General features: G+C 38.9%; 1 protein-coding gene across 3 annotated transcripts in view; it reads right to left on the bottom strand.

Moving 5' to 3' along the window:
- The window catches only part of TACC2 (transforming acidic coiled-coil containing protein 2), a 129,565-nt gene that overhangs the window by 21,783 nt on the left and 96,567 nt on the right, over positions 1 to 11,215 (bottom strand). For all 3 annotated transcript variants that reach the window (XM_056351544.1, XM_056351545.1, XM_056351546.1), the window contains 7 exons: positions 10,184 to 10,219; positions 8,661 to 8,721; positions 7,409 to 7,616; positions 3,505 to 3,566; positions 2,552 to 2,667; positions 1,622 to 1,793; positions 45 to 185 (listed from right to left, as the gene is read on the bottom strand). In XM_056351544.1, the coding sequence (XP_056207519.1) occupies positions 45 to 185; positions 1,622 to 1,793; positions 2,552 to 2,667; positions 3,505 to 3,566; positions 7,409 to 7,616; positions 8,661 to 8,721; positions 10,184 to 10,219 (796 nt within the window). The remainder of the gene's footprint in view (positions 1 to 44; positions 186 to 1,621; positions 1,794 to 2,551; positions 2,668 to 3,504; positions 3,567 to 7,408; positions 7,617 to 8,660; positions 8,722 to 10,183; positions 10,220 to 11,215) is intronic.

The following is an 11,215-nucleotide window of genomic DNA, read 5'->3' as shown; positions in this document are numbered from 1 at the left end:
AGACAAACTTAAAGAAAAGCAACATTTATATTCCTGCTACAAACCTGAAGTTTCTGAGCAAATACTGGGGGGTTCTTTTCTGCTAAGTCAGGATCTAGATATTCAGACTGATCACATATTGAGGTTTTCTTAGATATCCTATTGAGAAGAGCATCAGCAGAGACAAAGGAGTCTTCAGGAGATGTCTGAAGGGCAAGGAGGATATAGCATAAGCAACAGATTTTTTGCCCAAGCAGTTCAGGCCAAAAGCAACATACGTGTCTGCAGATCTTTGACTCCTAGCAGTTTCATGCCCCACTGAAGAATACTTTTGAATACATGGTTCATAGGTGTAACAGACAAACATCAAGAACAATTCTTCCGAATTTAAAAGCTGGGTATATTTTCCAACACTAACATCGAATAAGTAATATTAGGACCTCTAAAGCATGAAATAAGTAATATTGGGACCTCTAAAGCAATGGCTCTCAAACCGTGGACCACAGCCCACTCTCGATACTTCATCAATAGTTTTCAAAGAGTTACCACAGGTTTTGCTCGTAGAATAGCTTATGTTCAGTTCAGGCAATCTCTAAGGCAGTCCAAAAGCTTTGAAGACCACTAAAACTGAGGGGAACCTCAGCAAGACCCTTTTTGCAGTCTTTGCAAAGTCTTTTGCTGCTTACTGGGGATAAACTAAGTTATGTTCACAATTATAACCTGATCAGAATAAATACATAAGATGAGGGTGGACAGAATTCCAATGACAAAAACAAGACCATTGGGATTTGAGGACCCAACACTTTCTGCTGTGAGAAAAGTATTCAAGCTCATAAAAAACGTTTTGTGAGATGGTATCAACAGCATTGTTAATACCAATTAAGCATAATACTGCAGCTCTTGTTTTGACTCCTCAGTAAATATACTGTCCTATAGCTTAGCATGCCTAATGCTGCAGGCGTTTGTGGAACAAGTTTTCCTGGAAAAATGGAGGACCTGAGGGAACCTTCATGAATTTGAGAACCAGTGCTCTGAAGTCTGTATGCAGTGCAGGCTGGAATCAAGGAAGGGCTCACTGCCAATTCAAATGTGACCCAGAGAAACCACTGAAAAAAGTGATTTAACTGAAACTGGAATGAGTTCTAATGATCATAAAGTTGAATTTTACATTATCAGTATCAGGTGATAACAATAGAGTTGACAGTTTATACGAAAATGTGAAAGGGCACCTGTTGTTTACTGACAAAATTTTTAAATTTTACAGTACATGCAACAGAATAGATCATGTCTCTCTGTAAATATCAACCCCCTTATTTTATATATAAAATATTTTTTCACATATTGGGTTAAAGCACAGTGTAAAAAAGCCTGTGTGAGAAAGAAAGCACTTCAAAGTATCAACCTGGAATAAGTTAACACAAGACCATGTTGAACTATGGTAAGAATTCAGAAAATTCTTCTGAATTCCATCAGATCCATCAACCTACCTACCTCATTTGGGTACTACCACATGCTGCTACCAAGGTCTTTAAGTGTCAGGTGGAGTTTCACTCAGCTTCTGAGATCCACCTTTGCTACCTCTTATATGACGTGAGAAATCTCTGCGGGAAAATTATTCCCAAACTTATCATAAATTGCTTACTATTTCAATAGCCTCTGGAGTTGTTCCTAGGGTCAGGGGCTCTAGGTCTTTCTGCTTTGACTTGTCAGGTGGCTGTAAGTGTGCCTCTTGGCTGGCAGCTAGCACTCGGGAAGCTGGATGTTGTATTTTTATTCCAGAAGATTGCTGGGCTTCAGGGTCTTCAAAACTTGACCTGTAAAAAGATTGTGTACCTGCTTTCAGGGTGGAGCACAAGGCCCTTATAAAACAAGTCCTCTTCATTACTTTCATGTGTGTGTGTATATGTTTATATGCAAGAATATATACACACACACATTGTTTCCACCCAACTTCATATCATTATGTTTCATAACACTTTGCAATATCCTTTCAAAGCAATGCACCAAAGTCATGTAAAGCCAGCTCCATCAGAAATGTTACGTACATTCCTTAAATATTTCTCGCTTGCCTTTTTACCCCTTTCTCGTTGCGACCTACCTCTCTCCCAACAAACAACTTTCACCAACCAGAACAGATGTCCTCAACAAGCAAAATTTTTGGAAGTAAACACAAGCCCCACATCCTGTGTTCTTAAGAACTAGACTTCTTGTTCAGAAAATATATCTAGGAAATGCCAAGTGAAAAGTGGCTATCAGGAGATTTCTAGATTGACATGAAAACGACCTCAGTATCTGCGAAAAAGACTGTAAGCAGGAAGCGACTGTCTAGTGAAATAGTTGCCACTGTGACTATTGAGTACGAGTATGAAGGAGAAATATATGTCCTCCCATGTTCCTTCCCATTATAAAATTCTGTCTCTTTGCCCTCTATCATACGCGTACACAGATGGGAGCCTATTTTTAAGCAAACAACTCAGCGGCAGAGAGGAAGAACTGTCTGTGTACACGCTATGATGTTAACCCGTTTCCCCGACACCCTTTTCCACTGCTGAATTTGCTTGCAGTGACATACCCTGAGCATGGCGTTGTGGAATCAGACAGTCTGATGGGAGGCGATTTGACTGGACTCTCCTGCTGTGCATCAAACATTAGGTATAAAGACTGTTTCTTCGAGGTGCTATCATCCTGCTGGCAACAGGAAAAGAAAGGCTCATTAAGCAACTCAACCATTCTCCATTACAGCTGATTCAGGTCACTGAAGCCTTAAGTGACCAAATGACTTGACAGACAACTAATAATATAGGACTGTAATACAGTCTATGCTGACACTGAGATGATCCCTTCAAGGAAGAAACCATTAAAGAACAAAACCCATAGAGCTCACTCTTTGTCATGGCTCTTCTCCCACTTTGGCGTTAATCAGATTTCTGGTCCTGTGAGGCAGGAGGCATCCCTTGACCAGAAGTGCTACTAAACTATCCGCTGAAACTTCTAATCAGTTTAAGCACCTGACATGCATGCTTGATTTTTCTAACTTCCCCAGTGGATATACCCCCTTTGGATCTACTCAAGCTATCAAATCCATGAATTAAATAGAAGTAAAACAAAACAACGGATAACATAGAGTACTGTGTTCCATATTTCGCATTCATTCTGCATTGTCTCCTGATTTCCCTCCATCTTCTTAAAAGTTTTACTCTCAGTTTCTTAAAATAGTTCAATAGCTGGTGTAGACAGCTCTGTACTCTACGCTGCTGGAAATACTGATTTGCTTTTAATCTCCAGAAAGAACTACTATGATGCTAGCTTAAAAATAAAATAATTAAACGGAACAAGCTCTACAGGATACAGGACAACAAAGCACATGCAATTTACCCTGGTTATGCCAATTTAAAGGAACTGGGTTTGCAGATCTGCTGCAGGCACGTTATAATTAATTTAAGGAGTAGTGAGGCTGATGGCATTATCAGGATAGTATATTATGACAAGGGAATGCAAATGAATGGAAATGGAATAAGAACTTACAGGCACAGAGGAGCCTATTTTCTCCATATATTCTATTTCATATGAGTTGCCATATTCCAATTCTGCAACAGAAACAAAAAAAAAAACATTAAATATGTGCCATGAAATGACTTTTGCAGAAGTAAATGAGATCTCTTCTTATTTACCAGGGCCACTCCCATTCTGCTCAATGCTTTTCTATGAGGTATTAAAAATAGAATATACAGAGAGAAAGCAGAAGGTACATTGATTTTCACTGATTTTCAACAATAGAACTAGGACACATTTCAGGCAAATTCATTTGCCTGAAGAATTGCAGCTTTATCAGTTTGCTGAAGATTCTGCCCCAGCGGCCAGAATATTAAGAAACTTTCAGAGTGCTTTCAGAGCACAGATAACTTTCCTCTATCTTATCACAGAAAACACATTTTTCAGTTGTTGGTAATGCTGATAGCAGTTTCCTTTAATGTACGCAAAAAGATTTTAAAAGCTGTTGAGAAACGCAGTAATTTCTATTTCTTAATCTTTATCACACAATTTTTAATTAAGAGGGACTACTGTGATATCACTTAAGATGGAAAGAAATATAAAATACCTGTATGCTCATTGAACAAGGGGTGAGACAACAGCCCAGCTTACTGGGCTGTGTTCACATTTTAGTTTTGGAGGAAATGCCTGAGGCAGAAAGATTTACGAAGAACCCTAAATCTAAACCCTAATAAAAATGCAAATTTTTACTGTTTCTCCACTTCTAATCTCCTAATTACACTGGGGGGAATAAACAGTATTTCTTTTCATTCCATGGTCACCCAGTAGTCAATATAGAAGCAGATAGAAAAAACACAGCAAAATGGAAAAAAGAGCATACCTTCCTGCACCCAAATAAAAGCAAAGACTTTGTGCAATGACACCTTAATTTAAAAATTGAAAATGTAACTAAATTGTCCTAATGCTGTATTTTACTCTGTTTCCATGAGTTAATTCAATAAACCACTTGTATAATTTCATTTCTGTTATAGATAAGTTCTAATGAATGGCATACTAGCATTTACATTACGATAAAAGTATGTGCTAAAATTCTTCTAGATTTGGGCGGCTTTCAGGAAAACAGCAACTGTTGCTAAGACATTCGTTCTTTACACAAACCAACCCCAAAGATAACCTCTTAAGTGTTTCATTTAAAAAAAAAAGTTTCAAAGGGTGCAATATGAGTTTACAATGCTCAAAAATTTTTTATGATAAAAAGCATTGTAGAGTACAAGCACTATAATCCCACAAGTCTATGTGTTTTGTGAAACAACCACTGAAGAGGAACAGCCACAAACTCTCAGTACTTGACAGGTGGGAGATCTTAACAGTAAAATGTCTAAGTGAAGAGAACACTATAATAGCAGGCTGCTCACATTTAAATTCCTAGCACCAGAAGTTTTTAATGGTAACGGGAAGCCAGGCAAGATAGACAACCTCCTGCTATAAGATACAAGCTTCTTGTTAGTGAAAGCAAAACCAAAACTGAAACGAGATTCAAACCACCTACTAGATGCAGAATTGTAGGAGAAAGCATGAAATACCAGATAACAGCACCTAGTGTTTAGCAACTGCCTTTCTGTATTTCATTTATATACACATAGCCCCATGAGGTCCATCACGCATCTTTATAGGGCAGCTTTATGAAACCAGAGAGCAATTACCGAGCGAGCGTACAAGCATGCTCAGGGGCAGGAGATGTATCGGCACTGTCCTCTGCTGGCACAGCCAGCAGTGATCTTCCATCTGCCTGCTGGGCTGGTAGCGGCTTTGCAATTGCAATCCGAACTGACTTTTGGGACAACACGTATTTAACTTTACTGATTTGAAAAAACAGCAGGATGCAGACGGAAATACTTCAACCAGAAACAAAAGGAGTAACATGGCTCGCTAAACGCAGTTTGTTTAGTCTCATTGCTCTCAGAAGTTTCCAGCATAATTAGACTCTATCTCCTCTCCTAGGTATCTCCTCTAAGACATCATCTCCCCTCCAAAACCTTAGGCTCTGGTTATCTCTATATATTCAAAATTACAAATGCCCAGGATATCCCATGGAGTAAGATCATTATCTTTTATAAATACATACAACAGACTTACTAAGCGATGTCCTCCAACTCCTCCTACAAATAGCTGCAGAATTTTCTGCTATAAATTACTGCTTATTCCTGGTCTGTGCAACACGAAAATGGCAGCAGTTATAGGCAGCGCATGCAACAGATGAGAGCGGGATGTACTGGCTGACTCAGTAGCTGGGCTGTATCTGTACAAAAGCCGTGTTAGGTTACAGGAAAACACTCACACTAGAGTCTGGGAGGGGTAAAAATATTCGCACTGAGAGACAGCCCTGGAATTACTCAAAAATGTCTCAGCGCCACAGGACCAAGACTGTCAAGGGAAAAAATATATATTATTTTTAAGAGATCTGAAAAGCGGAAGCATTGTTGATTTTAATTAGCATGAAATCTGAAACTTCGACTATACCATTCAGCACACATGAGACAACAATTAGCATTTAATTAGGAGCTTTGCTCACTTTCTTCTACTCACTTTGATAGCTAAAATGATTGCTTTAGTGTATCTCTCACTACTTTTTTGTTCCATTTCCTTCCATATAATTTCCATTTTCCCAGACTTGGGGAACTTTTTTTCTAAAAAGGGTTTCTGTTAAGTTGTTTTTTTAAAACTCAAATTAGGCAAAGCTGATGCCTGAATTTTATAATTTGACAATAATACCAAATGGATTTATCCAGACTGACATACTTATCTGCACAGAGACTCAATAGATTTCCGAAGAGCCCAGGCCACACAAACCCACAAGCACGTGCATATGAACATATGCGGTTTCATTAAAACCAGCGTGATTATTCATGCCTTTTAATGTCAAACACATCTGATCTAAAAGCTTAGCAGTTCTTAAATTAGTTTTTAATTAGGCAAAAAACTCCTCAGACCCAGTCTAAAATGGCATAAAGTGGCATTAATGGTAGACTGAAAGGTTAGGGGGGGAAAAAAAAAATTCTGCCAAGGAAGAAAATGTTTAAGCCGAGTTAAACTCCTACATTCTTCCCACCCACAAAGCTGAAAATCTGCTCTCGGAGCAGGTGTTGCAAAGCAGCATTCCCTCTGGGAACACCAAGGAAGGCCACACACACATTTTCTACATTTTGTCTCTTCCACATTTCACAGATCTGGAATGACAGTTCTTGTAACAGAAACTTCCAGCTTTAGCTCACAACTGCTTTTAGGAAGGTATGATGGGAAAAACCTTAATAAGCTGATCTAGAAGGAAATTTTATCTGGCATGTGAATGGCAACTATCTTACACAGGGGATATCCTGCACATCGTTATGCATAAAGATATCTGGATCCTAGGAACCTGGGGGAGAGATGGCACATTAACAGTCTTCACGCAATACAAAAACTTGGAGCAGAATTTTAACCTGGGACCTTCTCCCATTCACGTTAGTGGAACAGGCTCGGGCAAAATCTCCAGTTCAGTGGCTCTGGATCCCAAACACTTAACCGAGAGCAGTATCAGACCCGAGTCTCCCATGAAGGCACTGATAAAACAGGTAGCAAGCACAGAAGAACACAGCATGTCTACAATTAACCATACAAAGGAAGCAAAAGCCTTTCTCTGAAGGCCCCTTTCATTTTCTGCTAAGCTTCCTCTCTGCTCTTTCTTGAAAACTTGAGGTTGGGCTATTGGGGTCTTACATTCAGCTCCCCAAAACTGCCAAGCTCCCCGGGCTGCACCAAAGAGCCTAATTTTGTAGGGTTCCCAGATAATACAGTTTGCATTCAGCAAAGTATACACCAACATCCTCCAACAAACCAACCCCCCCCCCTCAATAAACGCAACATTAGCTGATTGCAGACAGTCCCTTACAAACCATACCCTCTGTAGGAGAGCTGAACTTAGTCTCATTAACAAATGTGGATAGATCAGACGGTTGTGGGTAATCCTGCTTATCCGTGTTCAGGTCCACAGTCATGCAGGTCCATTTCTGACTGGTCACTGAAGACGCTAGTTTCTCCTCATCTGTCGCATGAACCACCGTGGATATGACGGGAGGTGTTTCTGGAGTAGGCAGTGGAGTCGGATCCTGCAGAAAACAAGTGCAAATTAATTCTATTATCTTTCATTAACACATCAAATAGTTTAGGCTCTGAATTCCTCTGCACAACCGAAGCCATCTTTTTAATTCTGCCCTCTTTGCCACAGTTCCGTATAAAATACTTACTGAAAAATACTGAAGTACTTCATCTAGGACTCTACGAGCAGTGAGTTCTCCCAGGATAACTAAACTCTTCAATGATAAACACTCATATTGCAAAGCTACCTCGATAATAAGGAAGAAAGGAAATCCAGAGCCGTTTAAATGTTAGGCACTCGATGCAGGTGGCACACATCACCCATGACCAAAGTCTTTGACTACCAAACCTGACTTTTTAGGCTTCCCTCATAGGAGCAAAAACCTCTGTAGGTCTGCGAGGTCACGAACCCTTCCTTAACTTCTATGCTGTCCAGCAGCACACATAAAAGGGTAGGATGGATAACAGGAATGAACAGCAGCATGGAAGGAGCTGTGCCACATCAAAGCAGTTAGGCCTTTTAGGCAGAACAGCTTTTGCTAACTTCTCTTCCAAGAAAACCACCTGCCAGCAGTTTACAACAATGAATAAAACCATCCAAGCACATGTTCTTGGTAGACCAGCCCACTTGTTTTATTTGTATTTCCCTTCCAGCCCACCAATTTGATGTATTTAGTTTCTTACTTTCTAATCTAAAAAAACCAGGGTGGATAGTTAAGTCTAGTTTTCCAGACAACTGACTGAAGAGATTTGTTCATATCGTCGTTCCATTGTAACATAGGGCCTTCCACAGTACATTTACTAATAGTCTAACTGGAATTTCCACAGAAAATACTGGATCTAATAGATGTTGTATACACACTTCTAGAGACCAAAAGGTTAGTATCTTATGATTATAGCCCAGTGCGCGATACCTGGACAACAATATGCTTATATTGTTTACAAAAACCTCTTTATTATTAAACGTACAATTCTACAATTAAATAAATAAAATTTCCCTTTTTTGCCCCTACAAGAACATAAATTACATGCACCAAAATAAGGCAGTACTTTACCTGAGAAGGAGGATCAGATAATGGGGATCTTTTTGGTGATTTTTTCACCCTAAATGTATCACTGAAAATAAAGTTAAAATAGTTAATATGGTAATCCCAGCAAGAATCAGGTCACTTCACACTTAGCAAGAGACAGCCACAGACAATGCAACCTCTGTAAGCCGGTCCGCTTTAAAATCCCATCCATTAGGCAGCAGCACCACAGAGAAACATGCCATAGGTACATAATCTTGTCATGCACGTGGAACAGGCCTTGACTCCCCAAAAGCTGAGAAAAGCGGGATTGCCATATTTTTCATGCTAACTACTGACACATTTACAGAACAGAGCTGCTGCTCGATTGCAATTCAAATCGCTGCTCCTCCACAGACATCTTCAGTGGCCTTAAGCAAATGATTTAGCTTCTGTCTGTTTCCGTTTCCCATATGAAAATTAGGTCTAAAACACATCTTTACCTGAGAATTAAAACTGTGATCAACTTGGGCAGTAAGCTCCGATGACCCCATAAATAAATAATAAAAAATAAACCACTTTGGTACATTTGGATGAACTACATAAAAGCTGCTGAGGCAGATGCTGTTCCCCAAGAGGCCAGAACAAAGCTCTATCATTACAAATGTGCACAACAGACCCTTTTAAAAACAAATACAACAAATATGGCAATTCTGCTTCCAGTTCCCCAGGGTTCTCATAGTGCAGACTGGGAGCACGGACACTGTAGCCCTTCAAAACCCCACAGGTTTCAATCAGGCAAAAGGAATGAAGAACATAATTATGTCTCGGTGTATAATTATGAATGTTGCTTTTATGTTTAGTCGCTATTGTTTAAAAATATTTTCTAAACAAGAAATAAACCAATTATCTACCTGTTTTCTTGATGCATATTGCCAGAGTTATTCAAAGACATTTATTCACTAACTAGAAAAGGGAGAAAAATATCACAGCAAACTCACTGATAAAGACTTAATGTTCGAACTGAGATGCAGTGGCAAAAATTACTGCTCACCAGCTCATCCCTGATCAATGATGGCAAGATCAACACTAGAAATTATAATGGTGAGTTTCAATCAGCAGAGGGTAAATCAATACCACATCCAGAGGGGAAAATAAATTGGACAGCTGAATATTGGTGTGTTTGATGCTACTAATTATCTAGTTATAATGTTAGAAGTAATTAGGATAACTTATTCCTTTAAGGAGAAAGAATTTATTTACAAAAGACTGATTGTACAATGGCTGAAATACAACTTCCGTATTTTAGCTCAAGGATACAAAATCTATATAGTTTTTAAAAGAGGATCTTCTTTGATAGGCAAACAGATAATGAGGCAATAGATTCCTCAAACTCATTCCCAGTCAGGCATCTTACTTAAAACAGTTTTCATATGTGCCAGTGAAGTGAAATAGTTAACATAAAAGCTTCATGCTGAATAATAACTGATCATGCTGCAAAATAAATCAGTAAAATTAAAAAGCCCATAAATCAAAGAGGAAAGTTGAGCTGTTAGCTGAGAATTACTTACAACAGAGAACATACAGACATCACATCTTCTACCATCCTAAGACAAATAAGACAAAGAAAAAGAGAGACAGACAGAAGGAACTGACAAAAAAGATAAACCTACAAATACTCTGTTAATGTTAATGTGTTATGGCAAACTGATCATGCATATTTTCTACCTGCATAATGTTAACCCATACTTTTTATTGCAAAATACATGGGGAGAAAAAAAAATATTCATCAAGTCCTTCAATGTTTTAAAATTCAATGTTATACTTCTGACATGCTTTCATCTTACAAAACACATTTTTCAAAGCTGACACCTCTGAGTTAAGTTCCTTTCAACACACTAACCGTCCTTGCCTTCCCTGATGGTAGCCACCTGCTTTCTTTTCAAAACACAGTATTTGTTATTATATGGGATGTTGAAATGCTCTTGAATGGCAAGAGCACGGTTATGCATGGTGCATGGTTTGGTCATGTCTGCTGATGTGTTACAACAGTTCAGAAAAAGCTACTTGACCATTACAAATCATTTACCTAAATCAAGAGAGAAAATGACATTTCTTTAAATCTCATCTACTTTGCCTCTCACTGAAACCTAACTGTGTTCGACAGAACAAATTGATTACCCCAAAATCAGAAGCAAACCTTGCCAAACAATTAAGGATAAGAAAAAATTTCATCTATTCATAAGTTTGGCAGCTTCTGCTTGGCTGTTTTAATGTGCAATGCTCTTGAAAGCTGGCACCTTGCATTTCTGAACACAGTCCCCAGTCACCTAAGAGTTTCGAGAGCAATGTCTGCACAAGCACCTGTTTTTACTCGTGACTATAAGCAGGCACTTGAGAGGCATCAGCGGCTCTTTGTTCAGCATCATCTGAGCAATACGATCTCTCTCAAAACAGCTCAGCATTTCCGTATACGACCAGAGAGTAATTTGCATCGAGCTGACATCTCTCATCTTTTCACATGGAGGTCAACACTTAAGACTGCTGCAGGTTTCATTCAAGAATAAATGCTGGCTATTTTTATTGATTTAACCCAGGTAAGA

The sequence above is a fragment of the Falco biarmicus genome, chromosome 9 (genome assembly GCF_023638135.1).
Source record: "Falco biarmicus isolate bFalBia1 chromosome 9, bFalBia1.pri, whole genome shotgun sequence".
NCBI classification, from domain to species: domain Eukaryota; kingdom Metazoa; phylum Chordata; class Aves; order Falconiformes; family Falconidae; genus Falco; species Falco biarmicus.
Note: the sequence above shows the minus strand (reverse complement) of the source record. Positions and strands in the feature narration are given on the sequence as shown.